Source organism: Dicentrarchus labrax, unplaced genomic scaffold (assembly GCF_905237075.1).
Source record: "Dicentrarchus labrax unplaced genomic scaffold, dlabrax2021, whole genome shotgun sequence".
Taxonomy (NCBI): domain Eukaryota; kingdom Metazoa; phylum Chordata; class Actinopteri; family Moronidae; genus Dicentrarchus; species Dicentrarchus labrax.
Window position 1 is genome coordinate 1 of NW_026136900.1, and position 18,106 is coordinate 18,106.

An 18,106-nucleotide genomic window follows, 5' to 3' on the forward strand; every position below is an offset into this window, starting at 1 on the left:
ACATGTAACAGAGTCAAATATACAACAGTAATATGTAGTATTATAATTACACAAAATCGGTTTTAATAGTTATAACCTGACATCTCCGGCCTTCTGAGTCAATATGTGGAACGTTTGGGACTCAGTGTCTGTACCCCAACGTTCACTTCCGTGGGTCCCCCCTATAAATGTGTCTCACGCTTTTGCCTCTCCCCTTTTGCTGTTGTACTCCTTGGGAGAGGTGAGCGACACTGTGGTCACAGAAATTTCCGTGTTTTAGCCTCTCTTAAACTACACTTATAAGTTTACCTGCTACCTTAAACTTATTGTGTAGTACGCTAACATATTTCTGTCATTTAATTTGTGTAGGAGCTCACGTTGATAACGACTGACCGGAGGATATTGTTGTTATTTACACCTTTGTCAGAATAAACGGAGATCGCCTCCAAAGATATCCTGGTCTGGGCCTCTTCATCAAAACACAACGCAGACAACGCCAGAAACTAACCGGTTACACACACATGCCCTGTGCTGAAGTCAGTTATAAGTAGGATATCAAACAATGAGAAAACACATTGGAGTGGACACAATAATGTGAACACCGATGCAGGATAATGCAATCCACTGCAACAGAGCTCATTCTCATCAATCATCTGACAATGGTGCTTTCTATGACTCAGCTTCTATATGAGACTGCATTATATACAGGTTGCCTTGCAGCATAAATCATCAATAAATTAAATCCTGCTTGTTTACTAAAGATTTATAATAATAATAAATAATAAAGCATTTTATTTAAAGAGTGCTTTTCAAGAAACTCAAAGACACTTCACATAAGTTGAAAAGGGAGAAAAGGTAATAAAAAACAAAACACTAAAAAAGCAATGACTGATTTTTGTTTTTTATTGATTAAAGTAATATGATACACATTGAATAGTACAGATTGTAATGCTCAACATCCAGAGGAACACACAGGCAGCTGATCTCAGAGCAGTTCAGACTGCAGCACTGAGAGTCATCTCCACTGGTTGTGATTCCTCTGTCAGTCACTGCTGGATGAAGCTCTCCTCTCCTCTACCTCCCAGTAACATGGCCCAGTCAGAACTGATGCTGCTGCTTCAACCTCTCTGATTGATGGTTTGATTTTATCTCTGGACAATCACCAGGACACATCTGATCCTCTCTCAACACAGCCACCTTTCTAGTCACTCACATTATAACGGAGTACGACAGAGATCACTTCCATCTGAAAAAAGGAGAAGACAGACATAAAGTCATAAATCAGTGTTTATAGAGACCCTCCCTCCCCATCAATGTTTGATCTACTTTCACTCCCTGCTAATCCAAATGGACAAAGAGGTGGAGCGTTGGTGGGGCTTAGACGGCTGAGTGAAGCCTGGTGACTGAAAACAGCCATTGACTGTGACTGAATTATGCATAACTTTAAGCCAAAATATAATGTAAACAGGTGAGTCATATAAAACTTCACTCTTAGCTATAGACACAAAAACAGTTTTTTGTACCAAGCTGTAAACATGTTTCTTTCTTCTGTAAAGTTGGACATTTTAACATGGGGCCTTATAGACTCACTTTTGGAGCCTTCAAGGAAATGCAGTTTTTATTACTTCAGTGTTGGCTTCATTAGCAGCCACAGAGGTTGCTTCTTGGTCAAAGAGACATCAGCTCAAACACATAATCACAACAAGCTTCTGGCTCTCTGATTGGCTGACTGTTCTCTGTCTTTCTATCTAATCCAGTCTGTCACCATTCTCCTCTCACAGCTTCACCGAAAAAAAATGGAAATACCAGATCTTTGCTTTGATAATAATTGTGTTTAGTACAATAGTGCTGAAACCATGGACTGACTCCAACCCTCTACTGACCTCAGAGTCTCCAGTCTACAGTGTGGACTCTCCAGAAAACCACACAGCAGCTTCACTCCTGAATCCTGCAGCTTGTTTCCTCTCAGGTCCAGCTCTCTCAGATGGGAGGGGTTGGACTTCAGAGCTGAGACCAGATAATCACAGCTGATCTCTGACAACCTGCAGTAACTCAGTCTGAATAAAGAATAAAAGATGTGAGTTTAGAAGACAATGTTCCTGCTTGAAATCATTCAGTGTTTAATAATCTGTTCAGAGCTGAAGAAGGTTTACAATGTACAAGTTTAGGAAATGGAAACTCCAAACACCTGAACCCAACAGGATGCAGGTTGCAAACTGTAAAATACAAAGAGTGAAAAAGAGCTCTCATTAATATTAATGACAACGTGCTGCTGCTTCAATAAAAACCTAGTGACTTCAGCTCTTAACCTCTACCAGCTCACTACCATCTACCATCTGAGGAGACCCAGCCATGATCAGACGGTGCTGATCCTAACTGTAACAAGAGAAATCACTGTTATAATTCTAACATACATTATAAATTGTAAGACTTACTTAAACCAGCTGGGTTAATGTAGGTCATTTCTCAGTTCTGCATGGGTACAGGTCCCAGCTTTCAAATAATAGACAGTAGGGTTTTATGTAGTATATTTACATGTCTTTTTGGGTTTGGGAAAGAAAAGGGGAAAGATCAGGGAAAAAAAGAGGAGGAGGAGGAGGAGGAGGAGGAGGAGGAGGAAAAGTAAGACAGAGAAAGACAAATGATACATGTCTACAGAACTGATTGGACAATAATTATTTAAAACTTCTTAAACTAAAAAATACCTTTGGAAATCATGTATCTCTAATCCACAAAGAATATACCTGAGTAGATATTGCATTGCCCAGTCCTCAAACTCACAACTTTAGACACCAAGTGAGAAACCATGGCTTCACTCTATGAATGGCAATCACCAGGGTTTGCATGTAAAAGCAGATTTCAAACTAGTGTCAAACATTCAGCTATCAGGACAAATTTCAGAGCATTTGTGTTCATTTAAACAACATGGAGATGTCTGTAATTTATTTTTTACAATATAGATATATATATATGCTCAATATCCATTTATTGCAATAGTTTAGTCAAGGATAGAATTCAAAATAGTTCCCAAAATGTGGTTTTTGAATAACAGTTCTGAAATTGATCGCACTACTTCTGCCATGCATCAACATTTTCTCATTTTTTAATCATCCAAAATGTTGATGCACTGTGGGAAATATTTCTGATCATTTAATAATGTAGCTGGATTGTTTCTGGAGGACAGTCTGGTGTCAATTGAGTAACAATATTAACACAAAACTTGCAAATTTCACCACATATGAATCTCCATACAGATATAAAAAATGGTGTCTGACCTCAGAGTCTCCAGTCTACAGTGTGGACTCTCCAGAAAACCACACAGCAGCTTTACTCCTGAATCCTGCAGGTCTTTGTTTCCCCACAAGTCCAACTCTCTCAGATGGGAGGGGTTGGACTTCAGAGCTGAGACCAGATAATCACAGCTGATCTCTGACAAACTGCAGCCTATCAATCTGAATAAAGAATAAAAGATGTGAGAAGCAAGTTTTTGTGTTTGAAATAATTAATGAATGAATAATAAGAGCTGAAGAAGGTTGAGAATGTAAAAGTTTAGAAAATGGAAACTTCAAACAGTAAAGTGAAAATAACTTCTTATCAATCACTACTGTCAGTAATATAGTGAAAGGTTTTTCTAAAAGTTACCTCCAACGACAGATCCTCTGGTCTAACATCTGGAAAGCAGACTTCCATTGCATCAGATTCTTAGTCCAAGCTGTCTAGAATACCCTTATCCAGTCCAGTAAACCTTCACATCTCATTGTTCTGGAAGAGGAACCCTGGAAAAGCTCCTTAGCAGCTGCCCAAAAGCTCTTGGGAGACACGCACTATCGCTGGCACCATGACCAGGTTCTCAGGGCAGTTGCTGAGAGTGTAGGCACAGCCATTAACGCCAACAAGGGCCACCACTAGCCAAAGAACACCATGCTCAGTGCTGGAGAGAAGCCCAATATCCAACCTAGAGGGAAGTCAGGCCTCCCCACCACAGTCCCAGACTGCAAGTGGACCTGGGTAAGCAGCTGAAGTTCCCAGCCCATATAACAACATGGCTTTGATCAGACATGATCATTATTGCAGAGTCCACCAAGCAACTGATCACGCTGAAGCTCACAGTGCCCTTGGAAGAGTGTATGGACAAAGATAAAGTACCAGGAGCTGGAAGAGGAGCGCATAACGTAATGTACTGGTGCATCCCAGTGCATCTACAGGATTTCTTTTACAACATTGATACTAAGAACACAACCTGACTCAACATGTGTTTTTGTGACAATTTATGCAAACCCAATGTCCCGACTTTGAAAAAGTAGTAATAGTAGTAGTAGTAGTAGAGATTTAATGTCTGGTTTATCATGTCACAACACTGCCATCTAGTAACAGACAAATATCTATAACCGTTGCCATCGTTATGAATCTTTGTAAGAGTGTAACCATTATAATGTATGTATATTACGTAAGCAAACTAAGTTTAGCCTTCTGCCATTTATTAGTAGTATTGAATTATGTTTTGATTAGTTTGCTGAAATAGTTGCTGGTTAAATAACATCTTTCCAGGGAAGCTGAAAGTGTTATACCCTGATGATTGGAGTACACCTTTTTTTAAAATGGGAACCACCAACGCAGTCTGCCAATATAATAATGTCCAGACCTTTAAGCATCTGGACATTGTCTCAACTACCTCAGAAACCTCTGCCAGGGAAATTGGTTAGGCTTTCTAAAAGTTTTTAGACTCTGCCTTCTCCATAGAGGACGTGTTTTTCAGTTCAGGTAGAATATGTATGTGTCTTTGATGTAACCACCATATGCTCAGCATGCACAAGCTTCAAACAGATGTTACATTGGAGACAAAGTCATATGTGAAGCGGGAGTTTTAAAAGGTCCTCTCCACAGTGTGAATTTAAGGTGACACAGTCCAGTCTCTCCGGCTGGCAGAGAAGCTCTCTGTGATGCAGGTGGACCAGGACCTTGTTGCCTGGGTCACTGACTACCTCACTGACAGACGACAGTATGTCAGACTGCACAGCTGCTTGTCAGACGTGGTGACGAGCAGCACTAGCACACCCCAAGGAACTGTACTATCCCCGTTCCTGTTCACCCTCTACACCTCTGACTTCTGCTTCCACTCGGGAGCGTGCCACCTACAGAAGTTCTCTGATGATTCCTCTATTGTTGGCTATATCATAGATGATAGGGTGGAGGAGTACAGAGACCTGATTGAGAACTTCATTGGATGGTGCGACAAAAACCACCTACAGTTCAACACAGGGAAAACCAAGTAGCTGGTGGTGGACTTCCAGCCAGGATAGACATGGTGGACACCTACAAGTTCCTGGGGATGCAGCTCAACAATAATCTGGACTGGACGGATCGCACTGAGGCCCTCTACAAGAAAGGACAGAGCAGGCTGTTCTTTCTGAGGAGGCTCAGGTGCTTCAACGTGTGCACTCGGCTACTACAGATGTTCTAACAGTCTATGTGGGCCAGTGTCATCTTCTTTGCTGTGGTGTACTGAGGAGGAGGCATCGGGACTCGTGGTGCCAACAAACTGAGTAAGCTGGTGAAGAAAGCCAGCTTGGTGGAGAGGATGGATCTGGACAATGTGGAGGCTGTGACTGAGAGGAGGATGAGAGGGAAGCTGAAAGCCATTATGGACAGCTACAGACTGATCCAGCCCAGAATCAGCCATCAGACTCCACAACGCCCCAGCATCCAGTACCTCCAACCTCAGCTGATTAAAACTGGTTGAACTTTAACCTACTATGCACAAACTTTTTTCACAAACTACACCTTGCAAATGTACACTTTAGTTTATACTATTTAGTTATACACTGTTTAAAATATTTTGCACACCATTCTACTGCATATAGTCTTATATTTTCTATTATATCATTATAATATTTTTATTTTATTATTCTTTATTGTACTTTTACACTTCTGTACTTTCTGCATTACATTCCCCTATGCTGCTGTGTCTGACTTGAGTGTCTCCCACAGGGCATAAATAAAGGAACATCTTATCTTAAAAAGAAATGGTCAAATCGCAGGAATTAATTTGCCTGGCAACGCTGTTTAACTTTAACTAAAAACATTGGCAGAGCTGACACAAAACACTGTGGGTGGTGTGTGGGCTTTTTTGGAGGGGGGTCTTAAAGAAATTTAAGTGTTTCAGATAGAAATAACCACTATGAGAAGAATGTGAACACTTAAGCATGTAAACCTATGATAGTAAACTTTGATGAACCTTAAAATGAGCATTATATGGTCTCTTTAATGTCTTCATCCCCAGCCTTGTATGTGTGAATACAGACATTCTCTTAAATGTACTAAATCCTGAAGCGGGATAACTAATCATATTAATCTCAACATAGAAATAAAAAATCATGTCTGACCTCAGAGTCTCCAGTCTACAGTGTGGACTCTCCAGAAAATTACACAGCAGCTTCACTCCTGAATCCTGCAGGGTGTTTCCAGTCAGCCACAGCTCTCTCAGATGGGAGGGGTTGGACTTCAGAGCTGAGACCAGATAATCACAGCTGATCTCTGACAAACTGCAGCGACTCAATCTGAATAAAGAATAAATTATATAACTATACAAGTCAGTTTTTCAGCTTGATATAATTTATTCTATTTATTATAGAAAATTCTACTGTTCAGAAAAAGAATTCTCAATATTCTCAATTCAATTCAAATCCAAAATAAATACGAAGTTATCACAACACATTATAGAGCAGGTCTAGACCATAATAATTACAGAGACCCAACAAGAAGTAATAATAATATCAAATGTATTATTATTAATGACAACATGCTGCTACTTCAGCAAAGATGTAGTGACTTCACCTCTTTACTTATTGGCTCCATCTATACAAATTCGTTGTGCGGCCAAACACAAATATAAACCCACAGAAATTCTCTCAGAAAGTTTCCAAGGATTCAAAATGTGTCAGGTTAAATTTTAGGGAAAAGTAAACAAATGATTCACATGAAATCTACAACATTTTCATATTATGTAGTGGTGATGCTATTTAAGAAGCATGGTGTGTTTGGTATGAATATCTCACTCAGTATGGCTTTTGTGAATTATCCAGTGCAGATTTTTCTTTTTATGGTCAGGTTTTAAATCAGCATTGCTCTGCCACAATTACTGGAATAAACCACTGAAGAAGAAAACAGACTTTAGCATTAAGATACTCAGTGTGGATCAGTATAATATCAGCCTTATGTCTGCACTTTACTGTCAGCACAACTTTCACATCACATTCATCTCAGCACAGAAATAAAACATGGTGTCTGACCTCAGAGTCTCCAGTCTACAGTGTGGACTCTCCAGAAAACCACACAGCAGCTTCACTCCTGAATCCTGCAGGTTGTTTCCTCTCAGCTCCAGCACTCTCAGATGGAAGGGGTTGGACTTCAGAGCTGAGACCAGAGAAGAACAGCTGATCTCTGACAAATCGCAGCGACTCAATCTGAATAAAGAATAAAAGATGTCTATTCTTAAATCAAATTACGTTTTTTCACTTGAAATCATTGAATGTTTAATAATCTGTTTAGTGCTCAAGAGGGTTTAGAATGTAAATTCAATGTTATAAAAATGGTGTCTGACCTCAGAGTCTCCAGTCTACAGTGTGGACTCTCCAGAAAACCACACAGCAGCTTCACTCCTGAATCCTGCAGGTCGTTGTCATTTAGCTCCAGCACCCTCAGATGGGAGGGGTTGGACTTCAGAGCTGAGACCAGAGAATCACAGCTGATCTTCGACAATCCGCAGCCACTCAATCTGGAAAAAATAAAACATCATCTACATTTATTAATTCATGAATTTCATATGTTCTAATCAATGAACCTTTCTCTAAAATGAGTGCTGACTTGGTGATTCTGTTATGTGGATAATGTCTTAACATCAATCAGATCTTAGTCAACTCTGTAATAATTATTAAATCAGACTATTAAAAACTTATATTACATTCATTCTTTTGTGCTTTCTCTAATTCATAAAATCATGTCATTTTATAAAAAATGCTCAGACGTTTTATGTAGAATTCCATAATGACCAAATCATTAACTAAATACAAAATAATAACCCTTTGAACACCTGTCCCAGCAGTGAGGTGTCATATGAAACCACAGATTTAGAATATGCTCATCACTACTGTCACCTCCATCAAAACACTGACTGAGCTTCATCCTTATTATTTTATAACTGGATCAAATGCGCTCTGAGCAAACTGAGTTTATATTCTCTTAATCTTAAATGTTATGTAGTACCTATCCCCTTTTTTCTGAAGAGAATTGTGTTTTCCCCCAGCTTTCTTACAAGTGTAGGTCTATTTTGATCATAGAGTAAATTTAACTATTCAACTATTTGGATTGACAAACTTTGAATAACTGCTTTTGAGATTTGTTCTTAGTGGTTAGGGTAACCCCTGTTCCACAGAAAAATTAACCTAACAAAATCAAAACGTCAGATATGGATTTAAATTTGGTAGGGCAAGATTTACAAGACCAAATACAGCGATTTAACTGACCTCAGAGTCTCCAGTTCACAGTTTGGACTCTCTAGTCCAGTAGACAACAGCTTCACTGCTGAGTCCTGCAGTTTGTTGGAGTCAAGCAGCAGCTCTCTCAGATGGGAGGGGTTGGACTTCAGAACCGAGGCCAAAACTTCATACTGAGTCTCTGAGAGTCGACATCCAGAAAGTCTGTAATCACATATAATATACAGTACAATCAGAGAGGTATATTATGAAAAACTGCCCAATTAATGTCTATTAATCTTTTTTGTTTGTAGTGTCGATAAATCATTTCAGAATTCAGTTTTTCACTGTTTCACATGGAGGAATTACTAGGGATGTCCCAAAAATAATTGAAAGACATTTTCAAATAATTCCTAACACACAACACAAAGGGAAAAAGGCTTTTGTGGATCTTGAAAAACTTAAGATGCAGCCAAGACTACTTAGTTCCCGGAACAGGTAGCAGTCCTGAGTTGCTTCCAGGTCCAGCCTACCACAGAACGAAGCAAAGAAGTGCTCGCCTTGTGCATGTGTGGAGGGGCAGCCTCCACAACCCACAATACCCACAAACATCCTTGTGCATTTCAAACAGAAAGTATATGAATGTGTGTGCTAGAATATACAAAAAACAAACACACACACACACACACACACACACACACACTGTGTCACATTAACATCATAAAATAATGACTGCACGTTACCTATCGCTGATTAAAAAAAGACCTAGACCTGTTGTGTTCCTTGATATCTTCAGTTATGATTTGTCGCTAAAGAAATTAAATCAATTTGAATAACTGAATCAAATCAAATCAAATCAAATTAAATTGCCAGACTGGTGTTAAGTCTGTCTCAAAACGGTCTGTGACATGGCACTTATTTGTACACGTATTCATGTAAAAACAAAATTGTGAGTTTGGAACAGAACATACAACATTTTGAGTCAACATTTATGTATTGTAACTTTCTAAACGGAACAACAAAAAAATCATTATGGCATGTGCAAAGGTTTAGGCACTCTAAGAGTTCTGCAATCTCAGATTGTTTTTATAATGTCTCAGACCTTAATCAGCATTGCAGGCCTAGGGCATGTCAACAATTTCATCTGGGGCCATTTTTAAAGCTTTACAAATACTCTAACTCTCCAAACCTTGTTAAAAGTATGCAACAGAAAACAAGCCTGATGCATTTTGGAAAGGGCTATGTTCATGTCCAACATGGACTACCTCAAGAGATGCAAGCTGAAGGTTTTCACTCAGTCCTCTAAAAGAGCTGTGCATGCAAGAACTAAAAGCCTTTTGCAAAAAAATCACAAATACAAGAATACACCTTTAGCTGCTACAAACTTGTTTTCAGTGTCCAAACTTTTGCTGAAAATATTCTATTTTATGTTCCACATCCAAGGACGTCTGTGTTTAGATATTTTCACTTAAAAACTTGTTTTTTGTCAATCTATTATATTATATACAGTATGATTTAGCAATTATTTATCATTGTATGTACCATTACTATGGTGGTGACCAAAGACAGAGAGAGACGGCTACATTGGAGCAAAGTAGGTAATTTCCGAAGACAGTGGCTAAAGGAGCAGCTGAATTGTATTGCTTTACTAATGGCTGGGAGTTAAGATGACCAGCTGGATTTAATTTATACCAGTTGAAGGAGTATTCTAGTTAGAAAAGTGAAAAAGAAATTACTGTGAATGGGATTGAAAAAGTCAATAAAAATCATAATGTGTTCACGATGTGGAATATTATGAGATTATGAGACATTATTGAAAAATGTTTTAAAAAGTGGAAATGTGTATGTGTTTGTGTTTTTGGGATCTGAAAGACATGGAACATTTGAAACTGAGTTTCTAACTGAAAGTATGAATGAGTAGTTAAAACTGTGTGAAGTTTAAAACATTGGTTAGAAAAGTAATCAAATTTAAATAGTTACATTGCTTATTACATATTTAACAGGGTAACTAGTCATCTGTAACTTATAACATCTGAAAGGTAAACTTCCCAACACTATAAGTGACCGCACCACTGTACTCACTTCAGTTAGTCAGTATGTAGCTTGTACTATATTACTCAATGAAAGAAACTGTAACTAGATGGTGAACTACAAACGGTCAATACATTATTTGAAAGATATTAATACTTTTAGGTGATTCTGAACTTGCAATACCTCCAGGATGGATGATTACTTTATATTGTTGACAATCACATCTGGACTTACACAGCTTTTCTGCAGTTCCTCACAGCTGGGATCAGTCTCCGTCGTCCCTCCTCTGTTGTGTTGTACTTCTTCAGGTCAAACTCATCCAGAACTTCCTCTGACATCTGCAGCATGTAGGCCAGAGCTGAGCAGTGGATCTCAGAGAGTTCCTTCTCAGATCTGTTCTCTGACTTCAGGAACTCTTGGATCTCCTGATGGACTGAGTGGTCGTTCATCTCCATCAGACAGTGGAAGATGTTGATGCATCTGTCAGGAGAGGTACTGGTCCTCTTCTCCTTCAGGTTGCTGATGGCTCTCTGGATGATTTTTGGACTGTTGTCTGTCTGACCCAGCAGACCTCCTAAGAGTCTCTGGTTGGACTCCAGAGAGAGGCCATGGAGGAAGCGAACAAACAGGTCCAGGTGACCATTTTCACTCCTCAGAGATTTGTCCATGACTCTGCTCAGGAAGACATCCAGAGTTGAATCAACATGTTTTCTTCCAAGAAAAGCCTCCAGTACCTCTGTGTTCCTGTTGGTGTAACAGTGGAACATGAAGACTGCAGCCAGAAACTCCTGAATGCTCAGATGAACAAAGCAGTAGACTGTTTTCTGGAAGATCACACTCTCTCTTTTGAAGATCTCTGTACAAACTCCTGAGTACACCGAGGCCTCTGTGACATCAAGACCACACTGCTCCAGGTCTTCTTGGTAGAACATGATGTTTCCTTTCTGCAGCTGTTCAAACGCCAGCCTCCCCAACTTCAGAAGAACTTCCCTGTCAGCCTCCATCAGCTCCTGTGGACTCGTCTCATGTCCCTCATCATACTTCTGCTTCTTCCTCTTTGTCTGAACCAGCAGGAAGTGTGAGTACAGATCAGTCAGGGTCTTGGGCAGCTCTCCTCTCCGGTCTGTAGTCAACATGTGGTCCAGAACTGTAGCAGTGATCCAGCAGAAGACTGGGATTAGACACATGATGTGGAGGCTCCTGGAGGTCTTGATGTGTGAGATGATTCTGTTGGACAGATCTTCATCACTGACTCTCCTCCTAAAGTACTCCTCTTTCTGGGCGTCAGTGAAGCCTCGTACTTCTGTTACCCTGTCAACACATTCAGGAGGGATCTGATTGGCTGCTGCAGGTCTGGAAGTTATCCAGACGAGAGCCGAGGGAAGCAGATTCCCCTTGATGAGGTTTGTCAACAGCACACTGACTGAAGACTTCTGTGTGACGTCAGACACAACCTCATTGTTGTGGAATTCCAGTGAAAGTCTGCTTTCATCCAGACCGTCAAAGATGAACAAAAGTTTACAGACAGCGAGCTGCTCTGCTGTGACCTTCTGTAATGTTGGATGGAAAACATGGAGCAGCGTGAGAAGACTGTACTGCTCATCTTTGATCAGGTTCAGCTCCCTGAACGAAAGCAGAACCACCAGACTGACATTGTGGTTCTCCAAGCCCTCTGCCCAGTCCAGAGTGAACTTCTGCACTGTGACAGTTTTTCCAACGCCAGCGACGCCGTTTGTTAGAACCACTCTGATGTGTCTCTGTTGGTCAGGTAAGGCTTTAAAGATATCATGGTACTTGATTGGAGTCTCATTGTGGCTTTTTGGCATTTTGGAAGCTGTCTCAAGCTGCCAAACCTCATGTTGGGTATTCACCTCTTCACTCTGTCCCTCTGTGATGTAGAGCTCATTGTAGATCCTGTTGAGGAGGGTTCTACTTTCTGGTTCATCAATTCCTTCAGTCACACATTCACATCTCCTCTTCAGACTGATCTTATGTCCATCTAAAACCTCCTGCTGACCACTCTCTGCTGAAAGAGAAGAAACACAATTGTGAGAGTAAAGAAAAAGAGTTTGAGAATCTGGTGATTGTTTTAATCACAAAATTGATCAATATAAGAATAAGGAGACTAAGAATAAGTATTAAAGGTTAAAGTCCACCTGAAATCACAAGTAGTGTTGTAAGTTTGTGCAAAAAATAGAGCTGTATGCAGTAATATTTGATCAAGTACACTTCACTTCTTATCCATGGTCTATGTTTTGGGATATTCTACCATTGAGTAGTTTTCTCCTGCTTTGTAACAAAGTAAATGATAACTATTAAATCATACCTGCTTACTGCCCATATTATAAGTATATTAATAAAGAAGAAAAGGGAGAGGAAAGGTGCCACCCAAAAGGGAGCTGGCGTGTATCAATAGACTCTGACAGGCTTCTGAAAAAATGGGCAGCCAGTTGATCAAGTATACACTATTACAATGAATTGCTATATGTAATAATTCAGATCAGTGTATATGATGGAATGGTGGCCTGAGAATATGCCAGAGGCCTCCTTATTTGGAGGAAAAGTATTCCCTAATTTCTCCCACTGGCTGGCTACTCCACATGAGTGTGGAAAGCATTACTGCTTTAAACAGAGTTGAATAGTTTTCAATTTGTATCTATGCAGACGGGTCACATTCAGCATTCTGATTGGTAGGCAGCATCTTAAAAAAAAAAAACATTTCTTTTGGGTTCAGGATGTTTTTTAATGGAAATATGATGGCCTCGGCAGACAGGTGTAAAGTCTTACGTTGTACAGAGCTGGTCTGCAGTCCAGCTCTTGTTCTGGATCTTTTTCCACACTGGGGACAGGAGGAGTCTCCCGATGAAGCAGACTGGTCCCAGTATGAGGTGATGCACTGTCTGCAGAACCAGTGTCCACAGCTGGTAGAGACTGGATCCTTCAGGACGTCCTGACACAAAACACAGCAAGACAGCTGCTCCTCCACAGGAACACGACTCCTCTTCCTCGCTCTGTGAAGATATTTCATTCACATTAAACATTAAAATGATTTATTGATTATTTTTAAAATATCAAGAAGACAGACAGTGACACAGTAAAAGTGTCGTTATTCTTCTGTTTGAATTCAGCATTCAGTCTGTAAAGAAAATGAGTGTTCCTTTTTTATATCATAATAAAATAAATTATAACAGTCTATAGTTTGCTATTAATACAAACTCAACACTTGCTGCTGCTACTTCACAGTGAAATTCTCCATTAAAGAGAGCTGATTATGTTGCTTTTTTGCATTAACTCTGGACAGCTTCGTTATTTAAGTTTGAACTGATGTTAAACGAACGTGTCCTTAAATGTTCAAATGTACCAGCAGTGTCTCAGCCTGAAGCGTTCTTTGTCATTCCATTTATATTTACTGTTACCAGCCCTTGGAGACACAACACACAACAAAATATTTTTAGAACTTATTTCTGTCCACATGAGATTTGGTGGTAAATTCAGTTCCTCCGTGAGCCCCAGTTTAAAAAGGTTGCTGACTGTGAAATGTTTTTATGAAAGAAAATGAAAGGAGGCGTTTGGGGCAAGGCCCCAAGGCTCTGGAACAATCTGCCCAAGGAAATCAGGTGGTCTAAATCAGTGGTCTCCTTTAAATCCCTGGGATTATTAAAGTATTTCTGATTCTGATTCTGATTTATTCAGGATTTTCCTTGAATTTTAATTTTCCTTAACTGTCTTTTATTTCCTATAATGTTTTACTTGTTTAATCTAATTTTCTTTTCAAATCTGATAATATTAAGATGCCTTTTGTTTTGTTTTTTGTGAAGCACTTTGTGACATGGATTTTGAAGTGCTCTATAAATAGAGATCATTATTATTATTTTGCTGCAGAAATACCATCAGTAGTTTGTGGTTATAAAACCCAGACTAAGATTCATCTTGAAACAGCCTCTGTACTAATAGTTCTGCATCAATGAATTCTTTTAGCAGAATAACCCTAACCCTTGATAAATTCTCTTAAGACAAAATCATTTAGAGGCTGTAAATACACAAACTAAAAGAAACTGAACATGAGCCCTGTAATGAGTTCTCTTACTTTGTGTCTGAGGGTCCAGGTTCCTTACTGAAGTTCAGAGGTGGACTTTTGGACCGGACACTCTTCATAGACAGACGGGACACTGGAGACATTGCTCTTTCCTTCTCTTCCCCCACATAATCATCCATCTTCTGGTCTACACGCAGCCTGAGAGGTAAAACAGTAACACTGACTGAGCTCAGAACATTACAATAAAGAAAAACAAGTTTGTTCAAGAGTCACACTCAAGACTGAGAGAACAGAAAGAGACATGGGGAACAGACATTAACATTGCCGTAACAAGTGTGAAACATTATACGTACACCGATCTGCCCTAACACTGTGAGCACTGACATTGAATAACTGATTATCTGGGTGCAGAGCAGTCTGTTGTTTATGGGGCCACCCAGGAGGTCAAAAAGAAAAGCAATGAGCCAGAAAAAGAAAATGAGAAAAATACAGAAGAGGAATCAGAAAATGGGAACAATGGTAAAGGACAAGCTCAGAAAAATGCAAAGGGACAGAAAGATGACAAATGATGCAGATGAGTCGACACCAACAGATTGAAAATGACAGTGAGACAGAACTGACAGAAAAGGAGACAAATGTTAAAATAAAATAAAACAGTGATGTTCATGGCTTACAGCTGAACAAAGGAGCAGCCAGCCAGGAAAGCAGATAGAGGAACAGGTGTCATCCAGCTCTGAGTCTGAATGGAGGGATGATCACGACTGAGAGCACAACCATTTTTGACTTTTGAAGAACTAAAAAGTGGAGAATAAAAGTAAAAAATGACTTTACAGTGAAGGAAAAATAAAACAGTTTCTAAAGTCAACAAAAAATATGAGGAGGGAAATGTGCAATGACTCAATTAGTAAAAACTCAGAGTTAGGTTGATAAATGAAGAGAACAGAACCATTCCTTTGGCTATACTGGATAGATTGTATTGCTTTAAGCATTAATTTAGGCTGGTCAAAGGATGCAGCACAGTATCACAGATCATTCTATGGATATTTTTAATCTTTTAGTTTCAAATATTAAACATAAAAGTGCATATTGGAATCTTTACCCTGCCTTGATTATGGATGTTAATTTTAAAGAACATTTGACTTCCTTCTTTTACTTTCTTGGAACATATTATTATTTACCTATATTTATTATTTATATTCTTGTCCAAGATCAAGGTGGTGGCATACAGTACATCACCCATCAAGACCAAACATATTGTGTGCCTGGTAGGTTGATCTTTGATAATATATCATTAATCAATAATAAAAATAATATTTTGGAAGTAATTTGTGCATAGAAACTGGTCTCCACATTGAGCACCATTACCTGTGGAAAGGTTTGGCCTCAGTCCTGGTGTCATTGTCATGATCAAAGCAATGTATGAGGACATTGAGAGTATGTGGAACATTATTAGTGTGTGTGTGTGTGTGTGTGTGTGTGTGTGTGTGAGTGAGTGTGTGTGTGTGAGTGAGAGAGAGAGATCATAATATAATCTCCTCAATCATGGATGATAAATTAGATTTCAGTCCTGGTTTTGAATGAAAATGAAAATTGTATTTTGATGATGTTTGTTTACTTGAATGAATATTAATGATACCAGTGTAAATAAAGGATTTTAAAAATCTTTCTCAAATTCTAATTCAAATGTTTTTTTTAGGCATGATGTCACGCTGTACGTAACTAAAGAACAGAAACATACAACAAGACAAAACATATAAAACTGATCAAATATAACAGCACCATGCGTTAGGTAACTGTCACTCAATGTCCCTCAGTTTATGGCAGGCAGCAGCTCTTTAACACCTCCCCTAGTTTGTCTTCATCTAACAGGTTAAGAAACCCTTTTGACATTAATTTGAAAATGTTTGAATCTGCTTCTCTGAGATGTTCATACTTTGCCCATTAGGTGGAAGTGTAGCTCTGTTTCAGGTTCACTGAGGGTGCAGCGACAGCACAGTCTTCTCTCTGCAGGAAGTCGGGTTTTCCTGGTTCCCATTTTTAAAAGCGAGGCTACGTTCACTCAGTCTGCACTTTGTTAAGGTTCTGTTTTGGTGTTTATCAGTGACCATGTTCAAATAATCAGCTAAGGTGCACTATCCATTTAGAGCCAGATGACACTGCATTTTGCTCTGTGCTTCTGGTTTTATTTTGGTTTATCAGTTAGGGTATGAAGGGTGTTAGTATGACTGGTTGTCTGGTGTTTTGGTATAAATCAAATCTTGCTTGGTAACAAAGTTCATACTCATAAAACTACAGAAAACCTTCCCCAGATTACTGTTCACACAAATGCCTCAGTAATTATTAGGATCCAGTTTTTATAGATTGGGGTTATAAGTCCATGATTCCTGATGTCAGGAAAATAACCTACACAGCACCACACAGAACACCTCTAATATAGCTAGTTGGAATTTCTTCTTCATGTTTTGAATAGTCAGGGGTTGTTCAGATGTTTCCTTTGCTGCCAAAAACTTGTTGCATTGACCTGTGGCCAGCCTCTCTCTCCCTCTCTCTCTCTCTCTCTCTCTCTCACACACACACACACACACACACACACACACACACACACACACACACACACACACACACACATATAGTCTAAACACTTTGGTGTACAGTCCAGAACCACTGACCCAGAGACTTTGACAGTAAAAGAATAATAATATTAACACTCACCCTGTCTCACCTCTCCGTTTCCTCCTCCTGCTCTGTCCACTCAAATCAACCAACTGAACACTTTTAGTTTCAGGTTCCCACCCAGTTCTCATGTATCCACATCACATGGACAGTGTGGCTCAGCTCCTCCCATCTCCATTTACAGGAAATCAGCTGAGTTTGTGTAAGGGTGCATGCTGGTCTTATTCCTGCCGTTCAATTTTCAGTCCTGGGAACATTCCCTGACAGTTATTTTGGAAACTTTGAAATGTTCCTGGAATGTTCCTGTTCCAGTTTCTTAAATAAAACAATAAAAAATGTTGTTTGCACATTATTATTACAAACTTTATTTTTCACTATTGAACACAAATTGAAGCAAACCTTGTGCTGAATCACTAAAGCAACAGTTGTAACAGAGAGACAATCAGGAAAGAGCACAGAGCTAGTTATCACCCCACAATACTACACAGAATACACACAGTTTACCGTAGTAATGTCTGTGGCATCTCCTGACAGTAGATGAATATTAAGTAAATATTGAGATATTTTTTCAGCTGAGGCTTCTCGTTTGGTCACTCTCTCATTTTCTCTTCTTAGCTTCCTCTGTCAATGTCCTCTTCAGCCTCTTTGGCCCCACCATATCCGTAGAGGCTGCCGAGCTCGGTTTTATTGCCCACTCAGTTGTGTCCAGTTCTGGTACGACACAACAGAGTTGAGGCGGTGCAGCCAGACGTCATAAAAGGGAAAACCAGAAAACATTTTCTCCATAAAATTTGATCCAGTTTCGCTAAAATCACTTATATACAGTAGCTAGTGATGTTTGACTTAATGCCATTAAGTGGCAACTAAAAGATGCCAATTTGACAATTTTGTTTCTTTTACATTAGACTGCATTATA

General features: G+C 39.4%; 2 protein-coding genes across 3 annotated transcripts; both read right to left on the minus strand.

Moving 5' to 3' along the window:
- Positions 1-868: 868 nt before the first annotated feature.
- Positions 869-6,347, minus strand: LOC127360631 (NACHT, LRR and PYD domains-containing protein 12). Its single transcript, XM_051395089.1, has 4 exons — positions 3,622-6,347; positions 3,255-3,431; positions 1,863-2,036; positions 869-1,225 (listed from the first exon to the last, which is right to left on the minus strand). Exons 1-4 carry the CDS (start codon positions 3,672-3,674, stop codon positions 1,216-1,218), a joined length of 414 nt encoding a protein of 137 aa, XP_051251049.1. The 5' UTR covers positions 3,675-6,347; the 3' UTR covers positions 869-1,215.
- Positions 6,348-6,386: 39 nt separating this feature from the next.
- LOC127360630 (protein NLRC3-like) lies at positions 6,387-17,336 on the minus strand. 2 transcript variants are annotated; one of them, XM_051395087.1, is made up of 9 exons: positions 17,230-17,336; positions 15,192-15,311; positions 14,569-14,715; positions 13,269-13,492; positions 10,716-12,507; positions 8,502-8,675; positions 7,580-7,753; positions 7,269-7,392; positions 6,387-6,536 (listed from the first exon to the last, which is right to left on the minus strand). In XM_051395087.1, the coding sequence occupies exons 1-8, from the start codon at positions 17,319-17,321 to the stop codon at positions 7,284-7,286; spliced, it is 2,832 nt and encodes a 943-aa protein (XP_051251047.1). In that variant the 5' UTR covers positions 17,322-17,336; the 3' UTR covers positions 6,387-6,536; positions 7,269-7,283. The 2 variants fall into 2 exon arrangements, with proteins under 2 accessions (XP_051251047.1, XP_051251048.1); XM_051395088.1 differs by lacking the exons at positions 6,387-6,536; positions 7,269-7,392; positions 7,580-7,753; positions 8,502-8,675 and having other exon boundaries at positions 10,712-12,507.
- Between the last annotated feature and the right edge of the window lie 770 nt (positions 17,337-18,106).